Source organism: Trematomus bernacchii, unplaced genomic scaffold (genome assembly GCF_902827165.1).
Source record: "Trematomus bernacchii unplaced genomic scaffold, fTreBer1.1, whole genome shotgun sequence".
Lineage (NCBI taxonomy): Eukaryota > Metazoa > Chordata > Actinopteri > Perciformes > Nototheniidae > Trematomus > Trematomus bernacchii.
In genome coordinates, this window is record NW_022987689.1 from 2,432,657 (window position 1) to 2,452,827 (window position 20,171).

Below are 20,171 nucleotides of genomic sequence, written 5' to 3' on the forward strand. Positions count from 1 at the left end.
TTAAATAACATAAAATTACATTACATATTGGATATGGTCAAAACTCTGTTAACTTTGCTTTTAAATGCAAGCACTCTATTAAGTCTACGTATTTTAGTAATTGAAGGTAAGTAAAAAGAAAACGTTTAAAATTGAAAAGAAAAACCTATGCTGCTCATGCCTTTTACTTTATTTCTTGCCTCCTCTGCTCAGATAAAAGACAGCCAACAGCAAAACGCGAGAGAGGTCAACCAGGTCACGAAGACGGATAGAGAGCTCAGAAGGAGAGGGCTGGCTGCCAAGTGTCCCCCTCAAGGAGTATGGCCAAGCTGTAGTCAGTTCATCAGTGTGCCAACAGCCGAAACATGACCGAGCTGGCCTTCTTCCCCTATTTAGAGAAGGTGAAAAACCATCCATCGCTTCTGGGAGATGAAACTTGAACCAAAGGTATCCATGCACCTCATCATTTCCAAATGAAAGATACTTAGGATATGTCCAGAAATTGTGATATATTTAGTTCTTTCAAATCAGCCTTTTGAGTATGCAGTAATACCAGCAGAGGGCGATAATATTACAAACATTTATACAGTAACACTACTGTGGGAACAATTTTGTAATCTACTTAATTTGAGGGCAGAAACAAAAATCTTGCTGCTCTCTTAATAGTAATACAATTATTACAATTATTATTAATAAATCATGTTCAAATAAGGTTTTCCTGAAACAGTCAAAAACAACCAACAACACATTTATCAAAGTGGCTAAATATGACACTCGAAGTTAAAAGCCTACTCAGCAAAGTACAGTGATAAATGGCATTTGATAGCTTTGAATATTTCACTGGTACCCAAGGTAATTGGCCAAATAATGTGATAACCAAAGAGTGCCAAAAATAGTGTAAAACATGTAGCCTAGGATTCAACTAACCACATGCTGCAGTTGTAATTTAAGTAGTCTACTATAAAGCAAACTGAGACATTGTGAGTAATCAAAGACCATTTATTTTCTCCATGGCAGCCAAGGGAATAATTTGAGCAGCGAGGGCACAGCAATCATCCAGAAATGACCTCATTATTGTATTTGGCAGAGCTGGAGGTGAAGTTAGATGAGGCCGGGGAGTATTTCCAGGAATACCTTACATAGCTGTTATTGGCCACTGTCATCTAAATCATGCATTTTAGTGTGTTGTTGCACAATACAGATTATATTATTGAGTTTACAAGTCCTCATAGATACCTAATTTATTAAAAAAGATATGCCTTAATTTTCAATTTGAAGTAGCATTTAATATTGTTGACATATTTCATGTACATTTCCCCCAATAGAGACTGTGAGTGCAGCCCCATGTGATCTCTATGTGACATTTGGAATGCAATCCAATAGCACAGGCTATTTATTTACACCACAGTCAAGTGTGTGTGTTGACAGGGACACTATATCCCGTATCACAATTCTCACACGTTTTAATGTCAGTACCGTGTTGAAGATTAATTTAGCTTTGGGTAGACTGTGTTTTATAGTTTGTTTGGATCTGAGAGGAAAATAAATGGCCTGTTTTGTAGTGAAGATGGAAGAATTATGAAGTGAGAGGGTGAGGGTGTCTGGGTGAGCTTGTCTCTTTGCTGGCACCTGTCACTCTTTTGTCACAGGGACAAACTGCCCGTCCTCTGGCTCTAAGTGCTGATGGGAAAGGGGTGTTGACTGAATTAACAGAGGCTGTTGGGTTTAGCGTAGCATTAATGTCTGGGCGGTCCATACGAAGAGAAGGAGCTGTCATCTCTTCTTTACTCTCCACTTGAGACTCTTCTCCCTAAGCTCCAAGAGGTCCTTTGTAGTTAAAGATAGGAAAAGCAAGGTTATAGAAGAAGGATGAAGAGTGAAGTTAAAGCCATGGAGAGCTTTGTCACAAGCTGGGACATTTGGCTAGTCAACAGCATGTGTCTGCTGGCCTCCTACGTCTGGAGCAGGCTGTGCGGTTTACTCTGCTACAGGAGGAGACACAGAGCATCCGCTCCACCTGCCATTCAGGTATAGGGCTCTTTCACTTGCTCAATAAAGCTTTAAAACTAGCTGAGGAATGCTGATACAGTTTTGCTTTCTTAAAGGAACATAACTAGAACATTAACTCTTGCAGCAATGGTAGTTGTAGATTTAGTAGGGCAACCAATATTTGTAATTTTTACTTTCATATTGTATGGTTTATGGACCAATAATTCATATTGTCAGTGTTGTGGTTGACGATTCCGAGGAAAGTAAATTTGTATTGTATCCGTTTTCTTTGAAAACCCTCTTATATACCGACTGAGTGAAGGCAGAACAAAAGCTCAGTTGGGTCACAACTTTTCTATGTTTCCTGGAGGATGCAAGCTTTATAGTGTTTTATGATGCTTAAAAAGTTGGAGGAAAAAAAGAATTTGGCCAGATGCTTACAATGTAAAAAAAAAAAGCAATTTTTACATTGTAGAAATCTAATAATTTATTGTTGTTTAATTGCTTCCTGATGGCCTTTAAAGAGAATGCCTTGGCCAGTTTCTAATCTTTTAGATCCTGATAGATTTTGGACTGTCTTCAGAGGGGATGGCAGCAGCTGCACCATCATCATTTAATTACCTCCCTGACTTGATAATCTCACTGTCTTCGTATGAATGTCCTAGGCTGGAGAAAAAGTCATTTCAAAAACAGTTTGATAACAAGCATCAAGATCATTGTAAAATCATTGAGTAACAGTTATTTAATGTGACTGACAATAATAAGTACTGAATTATATATGTTAAAGGCAAATATTCACAGCACAATTTAATCGTGAATTGTTAGGCCTAAACATCACGTTTTAAAAAATTGACACCAGAGGCAAACGTGTCCTTCTTTTCACTTTTTTATTAATTTTTGTTGTTATTTTTTAGTAGAGGCAATGATGCAAGGTTGGCATTAAGTCAATTATGTATCACTGATGCTTGACAAGACTTTGAATTCTGTGGGCAATTTCCATCTCACAAGTTCTATTAAACATAAGCAGACAGCAGAGGCATGGGTCTGCTGTGTTGCAGCATCACATTTCATGCAGAGTAAAATCTCAGACACTTTGGGACTGATATCTTTTATAATGGTCCTATAATTGATATAATGTCAGACAGACAAGCACTGCAGATGCATGCTTTGTACAGTAAATGTCATTGAGATACGGTATGCTGTTTATTTGAATAGCTCTGAATATTAGTACATTTATGTGACTAATTAGGTCTATTGACAGGTTGTGTTGTATTGACATTTTTAGCATGACATTTTATGTATATTATTTATTCCTTGTCTACTTATATCATGCCATGTGAATATCATGCCATGCTTGTGTTGACTTTAAAGTACATTTGATTTGTGTCAACTAATTGCTTACTTTTGCACTCACTTTTCCTCGTTATCCTCCAGCTAAATGTCACATTTAATTTAATTAGTTAGCTCAACATATGGTGGGTAATCTTTCCAGCAGTAATGTGGTGCTCAGTATCTGAGTGAAAGGTGAAACTATTAAATATGATGCATGCGTGTTATGCTATGTGACATACAGCAGCAGGAGGGATAAAACATGAGATAAGGAGTTGATGGTGTTTATGAGTTTATGAGTGCAGCGTTTGGAGAATCTGCTTTGAAGGTAGAGTGAGCCCTAGCGGTGGATCTTAACTTCAACACTGCTGTGATTCAGTGAGGAAACACAGGCCTGAAATCCTGCTTTTGCTGCCATCTAGTGATTGTCACACTCCTTCTATGATGTAGCATTTCTTTATTAGTAGTACAAATGTGTCATTGCATGAGAGCTTTTCTGCTGAATAATATTTGTGCATGTTCTTACCCTTTCATATCTGGTGCTCACTAGGATGTCTGATATTAGCTTATCTGTTTTCATTTCATAATCCTGTTATTTGTTTCTCTCAAAACCATTAGATATGGCTCAGTCTCACTTTCCCTGTTTTATATTATATAATGCCTTTTAATGCTGAGAGACTTCTGCCTAAGTATGAATATACATCACGCTTCTAAATGCACAAACACATGTATACTGCGTCTTAATGTCGTGATAGTACATGTCAGAGAAAAGATGGAGCCTTCTCACCCTCTCTTGTTTCCATTCCTCTTTTGGCATTTAGGAGATCCACACTGACATTTAAAGTTGTGCACCCATCAGTATGTGACTAAGCTTTCTTTGCATTCTGTCAATAACCTTTATGACATCCTCAATGTAAAGCTCTTCTTACATTTCTACTATGATAATAATAATAGTGCTTCTGTGATTATCTTCCTCAAGTAAAGTCACTGCACTTGACTAAAATTAAATATAAATAAATGTAAGACAGGAGCTCTTTCTGATATTACACTGAGCAGTGCTTAGTAACATGAGTGTGTCATCCCTACTTAAAATGACTACACCTGAAAAAATTGGTTGATTAATTAATAAGGATAACATTAAGGAAACAGCTTCCTCCACCAGGCGGTCAGGATGCTGAACTCTCTCCCCTCCCTCCCTCTCTCCCCCTCTCTGACATCTCTCCCCTGAACTCTCCACCCTGCCTCCGACCTTTCTCCCCTGCCCCAAATGGTCCTGGACTCTAACCCCCTAACTCACATTTCTGCCCATCTCCGCTGCTACTGCACTGAAACTGTACTTTGAACACTTCAATTATATTATTAACATTTTAAACTGTATACCCCGGTTATCTAGGCCCTTTGTTGTGTTTAATGTATACCATGTTTATCTAGGCCCTTTTTGTTTTTTGTTTGATGTATATATGTCACACTGTAGGACTGCGGGAAACGATATTTCAAGATTTCTGGATGTACAACATGTAGAATTCTTGACAATAAAGCAGACTTTGACTTTGATTAGGAATACTATGTGAACAATGGCGAATATTCACACTTCTTTGAGGTTAGAGACTGAGTACCTATGCGTTTTCCGCCTTGGTCAGAAAAAACTGAAATTTAAAAATGATATCTTTGGCTTTTGACATTTTTACTGTTTTCGGAAATAATAAAGAAAATCGTGATTTGCATCTATAATTCCTCAAAAGTTAGTACCACGTCTACCTCATATTAATCTTTTCTACTATTCAGATGTATGCTAGTATGCATAAAAACACTATCACTGTCACAATCCTTAAACTCATGAGCAGACACGTGTATCATGTTTCAGGAGTGGTTTCTATAGACTTTTCCCCCACTATTTTTAAATCTAAGGAGTTCGGTGTTGTGCAAACTGAAAATGTTGGATATCGGGTGGAGTTTCATCTTAAATATGATGTTTGAGCCCTGCAAGCTCACTGTTCATGCTTTACATGGATGAACAATGCCACCTGCTGTTCATAATAAAAGCTGAGTTAGTGAGTAATTGGACCAGGCACATACAGTTTCACATAATTTAGTTTTTCTGAGCGTGTCCAATAAAAGGCATCAGTGCATATACCATGACATCTCTAATTATTCGGATACTTGAGCTTGGATTCGATAAAATGTCTCTATCATTCTCTATAGATCTATCACATTTCACAAGACAAACAGACATGTATGCCTGTGGGGATTTACGCATATAACTTGTATAACAAATCCAAAAAAAGTATGTCAAAGTGCAGCAGCAGAATGTGTTTACATGCCAAAAGAAAACATGAGAGGGAAGGAACAGAGTAGACGTTTTAGACATTAGCACATGGACTTGAGTTTCACGGCTGCCACACACATTTAAGCCAACAAGTTTCCGAGAGAAAGTATAGCCGAGCTGGCACACTGTGTTGTGTGAGTGGAGACTTGTGAGGTGACTGGACATTAGCCACAGAGCACAGCCCCCCATGTTTTAGTACATTGTGTTCTCTTTAAGAGGTGGTGCTCCATTTTTAACTGTTCAACTTGTCCCGCTGCCAAACAAATAGCCTATTAGAGGGGGCCATGCAGGTCACATTATTAAACCTGACAGAATAACCCCTCACAAGTACTGACTAGTTCTACATTTATACGTGGATTTTTCTCCTTTTGACTAACAGGAGTTTATATAGAATCAATATAATCTGCCCTAACTACTTTATTTGGTCGATAAAATGTCTGCCTTCATTTATTTTGAAAAATATAATCATATTATTGTGACCTATAACAATCAACAATGTATTACAGCTGCAAAAAGCTTTTTAAATAACGGACTGGGGCTTTATTCTGTAATGTAATTTTATATATATATATATACAGTATATTATATATATAATGTTTTATTTTTATTTTGGGGTTATTCAGACAACAATAAGATTCATTAAGTTGTCAGCCTGGGCTCTTGGAAATTGATTCGATTTTTGTAACATTACTGTATATAGACTAAACTATTTAACAAGTAAATAATACAAAGATTAATAGACAACCAAAATAATCAGCTAGCTCTAGTCTAGAAGATATATGACACTGTAATGGATGGATACAGGTTTCATAACACAGGATGCATGTTAGAGTTTTACTATTTAAAGGAGCTAAGCCCTCTGCTGCATATCATTTTACCTTAACATGTTTTCCACTCTTGACGTCTGTTAGTCAGTAGATGATTAAACTGCAAGGTCAAACTGGAAACACACAAACATGAAGTTGTTTTTTACTTATTATAAATGCTTTTTGAACATTCATGCATTCAGCAATGGCTCCAAACATCCCAAGAATTTTGTCACATTAACTAAACAACATTTTAATCATGCAGCAGTTGACAGGGCAGTGATTTCTCACCTGTGTGCTCAGTCAGTGTGTACAAATACTTGTGCTTGGCAAAAAGTGTGAGAGAGAACTTTAAGCAGCACTCACGATGCTGTTACTTTCTTTGGCCTTGGTTTCACTGTAAAGTGTAAGTGATATAAATACGATATTTACTTTATGTAATAGGTCTCAGAGGCCAAGGAGTCTGTTTATATCCCCTGCAGGGTTTAATAACCTTTAAGTACCCGCTACCTCTAAGCAATGAAAGATATTGTAGTCATGCGTGCTAACCTGTAACGTGCAGCATAATTACAATGCTGCGTGGCAGAATACATGTACCTTTTTCTTGTACAGTAAAATCTATTTGACATTCTTCACGTCTGATCCATGCACACCCTAGCATGAGAAGCTGACCCAACATGCTGCAAATTACCTACGTTGTCTGTCATCTGTTGGCATGCAAGGACAGGTGTGAGCGTCTCTGTCTCTCTCTGAGTGATTGATGCATGATTTTACTCCCATCTGTTTCTGCCATTTGTTTTTTCCGCTGTAGCCATCTTAAATGTAAGAGAGTCATTTGCTAGCTGGTGCGGTGACTTGTCAATACACTCAAACTGCCAGGCAAACCTCTTTTTCTGCACCTTACCTCACTGGTCTCTATTTTATCTGCCAAGTTCATAACCCCCCTCTCTTTTTAGTGAGTGGGGGGGGGGGGGGGGGGGTGGGGAGTTTGGCTGGGGTCAGTGTGGCTCAGTTTGCTGTCTGCACCCCTGTGGTCAAAGTATGTCATGGTGGCTGGATTCCATCTAAACTTTATCAGCTATACATTTACGGAGATAAGTCCAATAAGTTTGACAAAATTGTCAGGAAATAGTTTGAGTAACCAACCATACTTTTTAATAATTGTGACTAGCATGTTGTTCAGTGTTTGCTCAAGTGTTTCATTTCTGTATATACCCTGTGTTTTGACATGAACACATGTTGTTGTTCAAATGAATCATACATATTTTGATTTATAGGGAACATGGTTTACGGTCATATTACAAGAGCTAAGTTAAAATGGATCCCTTCCTCTCTTAAGGGAGGTTATTGGTGGATGTTTTGTCAGTGAGTAGGCTTCGTATAAATCATTTGGTTCACCCATCTCTTCTTTCAGTCGAAGGGGTTTAAACATCTTACTGTAGTTCCCCTTAGCCAGAAGCCACATGCTTCTTCACGTTTCCCCGAACACTGAGTGCAAGTTACAGGCATTCATGAGATAAGGAGGTTATTTGCATTGCAGCATGTTGCAGACACACTTACAGCTGTACCAACTAACCAGCACCATTACAGACTTTTCAATGCCATGAACTTTATTTAAATATTAGAAAAATAAACAATAAAATATCTTCTTTTACTCTGAACTCCCCCCACTCATACCTATGATCCTCTTCTCCTTTGTTTTACACCTGTGAAGTTCACTCAAGAGTGACAGACCATCAGTAACTATGAGGTAATGTTAATGCCATTGCCAATTGAAAATTTTTTTAAAAAAGTATGAGCATGTGTCTTAAACAGTGAAAAAGTTCTGTGTCAGTGAGCATTTTGACACCTAGCAGGGGAGTGACGGTGGTGGGCTTAACGCTTAAAGGCTCTCAAATGTCTCATAGACCAAGCTTTGCCAAGCCCCCACCCCAAACACTTGACCCCTGCTGACGTAGGCTGTCCATTTACATTTAGGGACACCGGCTCACTCCATTCTTAATACCACTTCTTGTGTGGAGGGAAGCAGGCACCAGGGACAAAGTGTGAGAGAAATGGTGTTGGTGATTGGTGATTTAAAAAACCTTGAATCACTTCTGTTCCATTTTTATTTATTTATCAAGTGTGCACACCAACGGGGAGCACTGAAGGGCAGAGCTGGCTAGGATTTTTGAAAAAGTATTTTCGTCTGTTTCAAGGACTATATTGGTCCTATTTTTGTCTCAAGTTGGTGTCCTAACGTGATTTCTAAATCACCGCAAGCCATGAGTTCCTTGGTAATGAACACAGTAGGTGATGGCAACGGCAGCTTTGACCTCATCCAGAACCGGATTGAGTCACTTAGCAGCAAAATGGACAAGCTCATCAACATTCAAGAAAAGGTCCTCAACCGGCTAGATGGGATGTCTCAGGACATAGACGGCATTGAAAAGGATATGGAGAATCTGAAAGTTGACCAGGAGGAGATCCATATCCCACCAAAGATGATGAATCAGACGCAGGTCATGGGTCGAGAAGTTAGGGAGATATGCCAGGAGATGAGCACCATAATGTCGGTGGTGAACCAGCGGTCCGAGCTGCAGGCTAACAAGCTTGAAGGAATGGAAAAGCTGGTCCTCAACATGCAGCAAGTGATCAGCTTTATTGGGGAGACGGTGAAGAGTTCTAGGGTTATGAAGCTGATGTTCAAAGGCCCTGCAACTCGGAAGGGCTCCAAATCCAAAGACAAAGCCAAGCAAGCCAATAAAAGGAAATCATCTGACACAATAAACAAGAAGCTTGACCAGGTGAGACTAAGGATATTTTGCGTGTAGCTTTTAGAAAATGTGAACAAATGCTGCATTATGGTGGTTTTGAAAAAGTTATGTTTTGAAGAAAAAATTACAGAATTTTTTATATGAATAATTTGTCAATTTTAAATATAAATGTTTTGGTTTGGATTGCTAGATATCGTCATCCAGTAGATCTAGTCTCGGTTTGTTCCAAGGGATGCTATTTATTTTTCTTGCTGACTTATTGATTTCTTAGATCTCACAAAGATGTTTTGGTTGTTCTTGGCAGAACATGTGAAAATGATCATAGCAGCCTGCCTATTCTATGAATGTGATTTGGTTTGTGTGTTATACCCCATATAATGGGGCTGGTTTCAAAAGGTAGTGTCTAAGAATTTACATGTTGACACTTGCCAACTGCTGATTGAAGTTAAAGTCATTAAGAACGCCAATTTGATAGTGTTATTTAAGCTCCTGGGTAATAAATATGTCCCTCGTAGTTTCTTTGAAGCCCCAATTTAACTCACATTTATACTTGTTGGATCTCTACCCATGCTCGGTACAACATGGCCTCCTTGGCGTGAGACTCACTCTGGGACCCCCTGGCAGGGCACGAGAGGTGAGGCCAGGATTGGAAATGCTGTTTTTGGATCAGGGCTGCAGTGTTTGTGGTCTAAAAGGGCTTTAACCCCTTCGACTCACTAGGAGTCAGGTGTCAACAAATTGTGATGAGTCCGTTTTTCTCCGTTTTTCACTTCTCTTATTGACTTACTTAAACAAGGCACATGTTTTTGTATCGAACACTGTTGGTCTTGATTGTGTCCAAATCAAGGCTGATAGCCAGTAAGGACATTATGTGTTTTCCACAACTTTTTTACACCACCAGTTTCGAGTAGGTTAACAGTGGGTATTGCCAAAATTCAATGCCATGGGACTCTTGGAACATTACCTAACTTCCTGAGCTGCAATAAAGCTCATCATAAGATTTAATTGGGAGTCCAGCACCTTTGATTTAGAGCTTTCATTAAATGTCTGTATTTACCACTGCATGCAGTGTTGCAGGATTTGTCGTTAGGTTCAGAAAAGTAAAAGAGTAAACATGTACTAATCTAAATATATTATCAGCTTGGTGTCTGTTGCTTCACTGTGCTTTGAACTGGTATGTTAGAATTTAGGTGCCTAACTTAAAGTTTTTGGCTTTATTTGTGTATTAGAAGAATTATACAACCGTTTCAATTACTGTGACACTGAAGTCATCCCCAAACTTCAGATTTAATCTTTATTTTACATGTTGGTCAATCATGACCCTATATAAAGTTCACTAAGTGCTTCTTGGCATCAACAGCATGAGCTGCACTTACAGACACCCTAAAGCAACTTATCAAAACATTCCTATCACTTGCGTAGGTTCATACATTAGAGTCATATCTCTTTCCTCTATGACCTGCAAGCAAAGAGCAAACTCACCTGAGTGGCTGTGACGTCAAGTTAGCACATACTTAAAATATTTATGAAATAGTTCATGATGCAGTCAGGTTTTTGAATTCATATTTGTAGTAATTACAGCTTTGTTAGGTCATATTGGTGGAACCAGCTAGAGTGTAAATCTTATCCAAAAATGTAATTAAATAAACAATTATTCAACCGAAAACTCAACCCTTTGATGACAACTCTTTCCCAATTAAAGTAGCTAGCAGTACTGGCTAAAAGTCGCTAAATCTAGCCAGAAAGTTCCCTAGATGGAAACAATAACAGCCTGTCCTTTCAGGCCTCCCTCCAAACCCACTCTCTCATAATCGGTATGAACTTAACCATAAGATAATGAACGTAAACATCAAACATAGCTAGTTAGCTAGCAGCTTGTGGAAGACTCTGGTAATGCACAAGGAGCGCCCTGACTAATGGCGCGTTTCCACTGCAGCGCGGAGCCCCGTTTAAGAGAGCTGTGACGTCAGCGGCCCGTCTTTGGTTGCGTTTCCACTTGGCCTAGTACCGGCTAGCGGGTCCTAATTCACAGTTTTTCTGGCCCCATAAAATCGTGGTTCTAGGGCCAGGAACAACCAGGCTGAGTCGGGCTGAGTATGCTAAACTAGAGAGAGAATCGCTGGCAAGGGGGCTACAACTACAACAAGATGAACATATTTGACCGTGATTTAATTGTAATACATGTTTCAAAATGATGCCGAAGTAACAACATACTGATACCGGTTAGTAAAAACCATGAATTAATGCTTTGACAAGTCTGCAGACAGACGGCAGGCGAAAAACCTTTTAAAATGCGTGTTTTCTAAATGGAGATTGGCAAAGCTAACGCAATATATGCTCCGACCGTCCACACTCACAACAACGGCCTATACAGACATAAATAAACCAGCGACTGTACTCGCCATGACACAGGCAGTCTGTGGTTTGTACTTGTTTAACTTTTGTCTAGTTTCTGAACATATATGAGGAGCTGTGAGCTCTGAGTGCTAACAGCTAACGGCTGTGTTGTTTTTCTGGGGTTCTCATTGAAGATGACGTCACGGCTCCGCCTACACTGCGTTACTATAGATACTACCCCAGTTCCTAAACTGTAATGGAAATGCGCCATAAAGTGATCAGTCCTAACGAGGCCTAGCCATACCGAGCGAGGCCGAGCGAGGCCGTGTAGTGGAAATGCGCCATTAGTGTCTGCTGGTTCTGCCAGGTTGTTAGAAAGGCAATGTCGGTTGGCGTATCTTTAATGTGGCCCGAATTACGAACAAATTACAACATATACCAAGTTTTTTTTCTTTTCTTTTTTACAGAGCATTGATGAATTGATTGCTATCGGGATGTAAATAGTATTTTTTTTAAATAGGACAGAGATTCTTTTTGTTATACATTACTCATCCTAGCGTCAACATATTACTCATAAAAATCAAGGCAATGCAAAGTCTCTGTCAAAATGTAATGGCATATTATATTCTGAGGATTAATGACCAGATGCCAATCTGATGGCTTTTATGTGACTCACATTTCAGGGAATTTCTGTGATCGTCAGAGCCCTTGTCAGATGGTTGCTCCATCATCATCCACCTCCATAGGTGTGAGATATCTTACGAGTAACTGCTGTTACTATGGCCTCCTTCCTACAGTCTCCCTATCAGAGTTTTACATTCCAGAAAACACTGCTGTCACTGCACTGGAAATATACCCTATGATGTTTACCTTGCAACAGCATTCAGAGAACAAATGTGAGACACCCCTGGGTTCGCAGCTTTTTCCATGCTAACCTGATCGGAGAGTGTTTAGTGAGTTTCCTCAGCTGAGAAATTTGAACAACAGCCCATGGTCGCTTGTAATATTTTCCGCTCAGGGTCAGCAATGCATTCCGTCGCTGAGAGCGACAAGTGATAAGCTATAAATTCACTGCCCTGCTGCCGTCTATCCATTTGCTATGAATAATCAAAGGCATGCCATTATACAAGAGAGTCTGCGCATGGAGACATGATATAAAATACATAGGTAATGTTGCTTATATTTTGCCTTTTGTCATTATTTAATGTATCGTCATTTGACATTAATTTGTTGTTTGATTCATTTCTTGTGTTGTGTGTTTTTCATGTGGTCCTAACTTCATCAAATCAACCTGTCACTGTCATTTCATTGAGTTATAAATGCTATTTTTGATTCATGTTGTGTGCATTTATTGTGACCAAAAAGTCATCATATCAACCTCATGTCCCTCATATTGACAGTCATTCCTAACATTTAATGTTTCTTCCATTCCATGTGCATTCATATAACCCTACTAAGCCTTGTCATCTTGTCTTTTCACTAGAAACCTACCTCTAATAAAGCCAATAAAGGGAAACAAGAGATAATTCCTGCATGTGAGCCCAGTTCTCTACAGACTTCTCACAAGATAAAGCTCCATGGACCAAAGCGTTACCTCGCCTCTCGCAAATATGGAAACTTAGTAGGTTTATTGTGCTTATGCACTTTATACAGCAATCCATCTTTTTTTATTTATAATATGTTAATATGTGCTTTTGCATGTTGGTCTCCTTTTGTTTCATGTTTGCTCAAAAGGCTGCCTCCATAATATTAATATTAGTGTTTTGATCAATTGACAAGAAGGGAGCAATGCATTACATTTGCATTACAAATGTATTACAAATTGCTACCTTTTAATGTTAGCTTTGGGACAGTAAATAATACTAGTGTGATCTAGTTAATTTTATTTAAATGTTAAGGTATAAGGAGTAATAAAGCTAAGTTCTGCCGAATCAGTAAAACCATCTAAAAAAAAACAAAACATGAATAAATATCCTTTAGTATAACATTTTAACTGAGTTATTTTCTTTAAAAATACTACACTTAAATATCAAAATGGCTGATTGTCCAGATTTTCCCCTAACTATTGTATTTGTATTCCACAGTTCAAGGACCACAAAGCTAAAGATGGGACAGATAAACCGTCTTTGAGCCCTAAGGGCCTGAAGGCTCAGAAGAAGATGAAGCCTCCAGACACAACAGGTGCTTGGATCAAATACTTTTTTATTTATTTTGCAGAATTTATTTAGTGAGACACAGCAGCAGCAAAATGTAATAAAAAATATGAACTTTCACTTCGCGCTTGCATTAGAGTTTCATCTAAGTATTGTGTGAGAGTGATATTCTATTACATGTACAGCTGTGGCCGAGTGGCATTTACATCGTGACACAGAAACCAAGCTCAGAAGGTCAAGGGGAAATATTGGGCAGCCTCATGATGTTCCATAACCTTTCGAAGTATTTAACTGTGGTTTGCAGAGATTAAATCCAGATCCTGTTTGGCTTTCTTCTTGTAGAAAATATCTCCCTTAAGAAGCAGGTGCTGCTCTTCGAAGAGGTGCAGAAACTCAACAGGGAGAATGCACAGAAGTCAGGTCACAAGACAACCACTGGATATCTGGATCTGGAGGCCGGAGTGTCCCCTAAAAGTCAACAACCTGACTCGCCTGCGTGCAACCTGGTTGACCTCCTGCGTGAAGATTCCCAAACAGATATGGGTGAGAAACACAAGGCGGTTAGTGAGGAGGAAGAACCACAGCTGGATGTGCAGGATGTGGTGAAAGAGGAAGACAAGCTCCCAGAAGAAAAGAAGGAAGAGGAAGCATCTGATGAACAAGAGCTGCCTGAGGCAAATGGGGATGAAAAAGAGAACACAAGGTAGTTCATATTCGACCCCATAAGAGATGCAAAGATTTATCACTTAATCAATTAATCCATAAATAATCTACAAATAAAAAGGCTGCAACTTTTTAGATAATCATCTAATCATTTCATTTCAACATTTGATTTGAGAATTGGATAGGTCAATAACTGTATGTACAAAAATCTGTATTGAATAAAACGCATAGGAAAAAAAACAACAGAAAAAAACATACTTTTTCCCGGCAGTGATGACCACAAAGATGCCTCCACATCTCCAGAGGCTGAGCAGGACCAGATATCAGAAGTCAGCACAGGTACCATGTTGTGTCTGACCAAGGAACACTTCATAGTGGAGGAACACACCGAGGGGAAGCTGGAGGATGAAGAGGAAGATCAGAGCCTCGAGTCTGAGGGCTGGGCTGTCTTCAGCACAGATGGCATGGATTTCCAGTTAAACCTAAAACAAAGGGTGGAGAGAGCGAGAGAGGAAATGGATGAAGAAAAGGAAGATGATGAAGATGAAGATGAAGAGGTAGAGCGGTACTTCATTGGTAAGTCTGGGTTCCCCGGCACTAATCATGGTGGGAAGTTTAAAGTTTGAGGAACTAAACTTAATCTACTCAGTTTAAGCACAGTTTAAATATTCTGTATGGCAGGGCAAAGTAGTTTACATAATAAAGGTCATGTATAGAAGTCTATAGTTGTGTCGTAAATCACCTCATACAGTACTAGAGCTGGATTGCTTATTTTAATTATAAAATGTCCTACTAAGTATGTTGTTTTTTCACAAGTGTTTAGAAAAATTAAATACAGTTAGAAAATATTATAATTGGCTAAATTGCAATATCAATATCAGCCTCAGAAGTCTAGTATTGTTCTTTGCTCTGGTTATATATCATACATTGAATGCTTGACTCCTTCCTAATATAAGAAGGGTCTATGCTAAATTGGTACAGTACAGTAGTAGGTATCAGAATAAAACCCTTGAAGGAGTCTGTGTTGTGCTAAAGCGTAGTTACTCCTCTGCAATATTTAGACTACAACTGTGCCTCTAGTTGATTTATCATAGCGCGGTAATGCACAATGTGCTAACTTGATTAAAGCAGCCACGCACCCTTTCGAAAGCCTCACTGTAGTTAATTAACAACGAAGCTCCGATGTTCTCACGTTCCTCGTAACTTATTAAAACAGATTATATATTTTCTCTGATCCCCCATCCTACTTTAGACACCAGTCTTCCTCCATCGGCCCCTTTTAATCACCGCATTGTTTCTGCCAAGCCCAACCAGATCATCAACTTCTACACCATCAACTGGCAGGAGGTCCTGGGCGGGTGAGCAACCATACTTTTCAAATCTCCATGTCATGCAAAAAATGAAAGCTATTGAGGACCATTTGATCTACCACAGATCAAAGGCAGTGTGAAAGAGTTTCCCACAAAGCCTAATTGCGTAACTCTCCCCCTCTCTTCTCCCCTGGTTCATAACTCCAGAGTCACGGCAGTTATTTTTACTTCAGGACTGGGTGGTATGTGAAACAGTATCCCTGGTGCCAGCTGGTATCTAATCACTAAGTGTTAATCCACGTCTTCAAAGAGGAGACACTGGCCAGCTCAGATTTAATGAAATAACAGATTAAGCTCTTCCCTGAACTAAAACCTCTCCGTTTGACAGAAGATCAGTTTTTGATTTGTCATGGAAACATAAAACACACGGTCTCAGTGCTGTTTCACAACTGTTACTAGGCTGCTAGGATCTGACTGTTACCATGCAACTCTAAAACGTTATTTTCTCCCTCCCTGTCTTAAAGGGGTCGTTTTGGCCAGGTGCACAAATGTGTTGAAAACTCCTCTGGTCTCACTTTGGCAGCAAAGGTCATCAAAGCCAGGAGCCTCAAGGAAAAGGTAAAGCACCGAATGTTCAGTGCAATCATAATAAATTAGCATTATTTTAATACTACAGCAAGAGCCACACAACATGATATAAAAAGCAACAGGCTTAGTTGCAACTTTCAGTACATACTACTGCACTACAAGGCCGCTTGGAACAGAAGCATAGGGAATACTTCTCACCTAGGTGAGAAATATTTGACCTAGAAGAGAAGATGCATTGTCTCATAGCAGATAACAGCTGACACATCTCATCATGACCATGTGTGTGTGTGCACGCTCGTTTGTGTGTATGTCTGCATCCTTATCTGTTTGTCTGTCTGTCTGTCTGTCTGTCTGTCTGTCTGCGCCTGTGTTTTTGGTAGGAGGTGGTGAAGAATGAGATCCAGGTCATGAATAATCTGGACCATGCCAGCCTGATCCAGCTCTATGCAGCTTATGAGTCAAGGAATGACATCATCCTTGTACTTGAATAGTATGCTCCTTCTTTTATATTCTCAGCACAAATGTTTATTATTTCTTTTTTTAAAACCAGAAAATACCAATAACTTTTCTTCAATAGACTTTAAACTTCTTTAAATACTGTGTGTCAAATTGATTTTTGATTACATTTGTTTTATAAATGTTTTCTTGATTCATGATCGGTACATCTGCTAAAATAAAACTTTTTGAATTGCTCTAGTGTTGTTGATTGGTGTTTTATGGTGTTTTATGCATTTGTCTTTACCCTTAGTGTTGGTGGAGGGGAGCTGTTCGACAGGATAATTGACGAAAACTACACTTTGATGGAGCTGGACGCCGTACTGTTCATCAGGCAGATCTGTGAAGGACTGCAGCACATGCACAAAATGTACATCCTACACTTGGACTTAAAGGTAATACATTTTAGTCATTGAAGTATTTTTTTAAAGCAGACTTAATCCATTTTTGAAGTTAGTCTAATCAACTACTTTAAATTACAGCCCGAGAACATTCTGTGTGTGAGCAGAATCACAAATAAGGTCAAAATCATCGACTTTGGCCTTGCTAGGATGTGAGTACAAACCCTCGCCTTGTATTTTGATTGACAGTTTCTTTGACCGCTGTAATCATACACAATAAAAATGTAATTTTCTTCACCTAGATACAAACCACGTGAAAAACTGCGAGTTAATTTTGGCACCCCGGAGTTTCTCGCTCCTGAAGTCATCAACTACGACTTTGTGTCGTTCAACACAGACATGTGGAGCCTCGGGGTCATTACCTACATGCTGTGAGAACACACACACACACACGCGCACGCACGGGAACACACACATTTTTAAACTAATGCTAATGACTGTCTCTTTCTTGTAGTCTGAGCGGTCTCTGTCCCTTCCTTGGCGACGATGACAACGAGACTCTGAACAACATCTTGGCCTGCAAGTGGAACTTTGACGAACAAGAGTTTGTTGATACAACTGAAGAAGCCAAAGACTTCATCTCTAAACTCCTCATTGTGAATAAAAGGTAAACATATTTAATTCTGTTTAACTGCTGTTCCAAGTGTGTGTGTGTGTGTGTATGGTCATTTTTCACAGAATATACTGTATACTTCTCATGTGTTTGTTTTCAGTTGGAGGATAGGGGCATCTGAGGCCTTGAAACATCCTTGGCTATCTGACCCCGCCCTTCATCATCGCCTTCATACAAAGGTAACACTCACTATCCTCGCCTACTTTTATCATTAACAAACAACACAAGGTTGCTGATCTTAAAAGAGCTGTATTCCCCAAATAAACATTGAAACAATAAAAAGTTTACAAAAGAGTACAAGAGTTCAACTTTTATCGAGAAAGTTTGCACACTTTTTTTAAGCTTATAGTTGAACATTCATCAAATGTTCAACTTTTTTGTTGTCATAGAGAATCATCAGTTAAAATGTTTTGAATTTAATTAGATTCAAAATTAATCTTAATGGTTAATGTTTATTAAAAACATTAAAGATATCAAATCCTGTTCCTTATCATATGCCGCTGTGCTTTACATTTGTTCTAATATATTATTTTAATTTTTTTGTTATTCAATTATTTCACAGAAAACTATGTGCAGATCTCGGAGATCATCGTGTGTGCCCCAGAATGACAGCTGAGGTTGGTATTTTTTCTTCGTTATTGTTTATCAGTTACATTTCATGTAAGTCTTACATTGGTTTTTAGGTTGTTTGTGAGCCCATGATTGAATGATTATTTTATATATTATAAAGGTTTTGGATTATGTAAAGTTTTTGGAACTTGAATCTTCAGAGATCATAATTTGAAACATTTGCCGGTCACAGGAATGCTTTCATATCATCCACAAGGGGGAAGCATGTCTCAAGTTGTGCACGGTAGCGCGGCAGAAACAAGAGTCTGCATACCTTCCAGTTACTGAATATATAACTGTGACCATCTGAGAGTCACCCCGTTTACAGTTTGCTTCTTTTTTAGGGCGACAGTGATGTGATGGCTTGAGCTGCGGCCACTTGGACCAACCCTCCTGTCCACGTAAATTACCTTTACTTTTCAGGCTACCCTACATGTGATCCAATGATGTTGTGCTAATGTAATCAATATTCAAAAAAGCATACACAGAAAAATCAATTTGTGAATTTAGGATTTATAACTGGATCACCCTGCATTAGACTGTCCCTTTATAAAAAAGAATGTGCAATTTATGATTGACAAAAAAACCATCAAATGGCACCTCAACTGTTTTGGTTTATCGTATATATAGCGTTTCAAAAACAATGTCATAATCTTAACCTACTTTCTTCATGTAATATCATATAAGAGCTTGATTGTGTGTGGCATCTGTGCCTTTAAAGTTGAATGTGCTCTATGTACTTTACATTTGAAATATCCACCCAGTGAGGCACTCTCATTGTTCTCTAACCAAATACACTGTGCTGTTATTGTTCGCTGCTTTTGTATCAAGGATACATCATGTGTTGTATTAGCTGAATCTAATAATATAAGTTGCATTTCTCCCCTCTCAGTCACAAATAATATCCAATATATGTTTCATGCTGTAAATAATTGCTCCTCGGTAGATTTAAATTCAAATGTTCTAATATCTTAGGGGATGGTCTCCATTAAATTGGTGGATGTGTATTGTACGTATGGACAGAATGGGATTCGTACGATCGGTGTCATGAGCTGTAGTATGTGCACTTTATAAAGTTATTTATTTAAACATATTATACATGAAGCTACATAGTTCCATTGAAAAAGCTTGTGTGGTCAGATGTACTCATATCCTACTTTGTCTGGGTGTAATAAAGAACAGTTTTACTTTACATCAAACCAACACAGTTTATGTCTTATCACCCTACTGTATTATTTAATTATTTGTGCATGTTTTCTATGTATATTTATCCATTGAAACTTAAACTAGATACACATAGAAATATATTTTATAAACTTTTTTTCACTCTAGCTGCATATTCATGCTACTGTAGATGCTTTTTCACATAAAACAAAGATATAACTAAAATGCCTTCTGTGAAGGTTCCCTAACTGAAAGTAATACACTACCTACCTAACATTGCCTACAATGATACAATGTTGTTAGACCTATATTTATGTGGTTTTAATTTAACTTCATTATGAATGTGACTTTAATTGTTGTTGAACACAGAGTGCTAGTAAAATAAGTTGTCCTCACGCAGTGTTAACAATTTCAGTGTGTACACATCCAATAAACTGAAATTGAGTCTTGACTAAGATTATGTATTCTTTTTTTCTTGTTGCTCGTAGTTCAGTACAATAGCATTCAGTACGACTGAGTTTACGGAATAGATTATTTTTTTCATATTCAGGCGGCAAAATGAAAATCAAGAGTTCATTCAAATCCAGTTGCTTACGGAAAATCATGTTAACATCATGTCATTTCTAGGTTTGATTTAACATGATTAAAGTTAT

The 20,171-nt window shown here is 38.5% G+C and overlaps 1 protein-coding gene across 2 annotated transcripts; it reads left to right on the plus strand.

The window, feature by feature from the left end:
- The first annotated feature begins 348 nt into the window (after positions 1 to 348).
- mylk4a (myosin light chain kinase family, member 4a) lies at positions 349 to 19,969 on the plus strand. 2 transcript variants are annotated; one of them, XM_034137167.1, is made up of 15 exons: positions 349 to 426; positions 13,006 to 13,143; positions 13,607 to 13,703; positions 14,018 to 14,378; positions 14,610 to 14,914; positions 15,591 to 15,696; positions 16,173 to 16,266; positions 16,617 to 16,726; positions 16,985 to 17,126; positions 17,214 to 17,284; positions 17,375 to 17,503; positions 17,587 to 17,739; positions 17,846 to 17,924; positions 18,308 to 18,362; positions 18,699 to 19,969. In XM_034137167.1, exons 1-14 carry the CDS (start codon positions 409 to 411, stop codon positions 18,359 to 18,361), a joined length of 1,857 nt encoding a protein of 618 aa, XP_033993058.1. In that variant the 5' UTR covers positions 349 to 408; the 3' UTR covers position 18,362; positions 18,699 to 19,969. The 2 variants fall into 2 exon arrangements, with proteins under 2 accessions (XP_033993058.1, XP_033993057.1); XM_034137166.1 differs by lacking the exons at positions 349 to 426; positions 13,006 to 13,143 and adding an exon at positions 8,485 to 9,215.
- Positions 19,970 to 20,171: the final 202 nt, after the last annotated feature.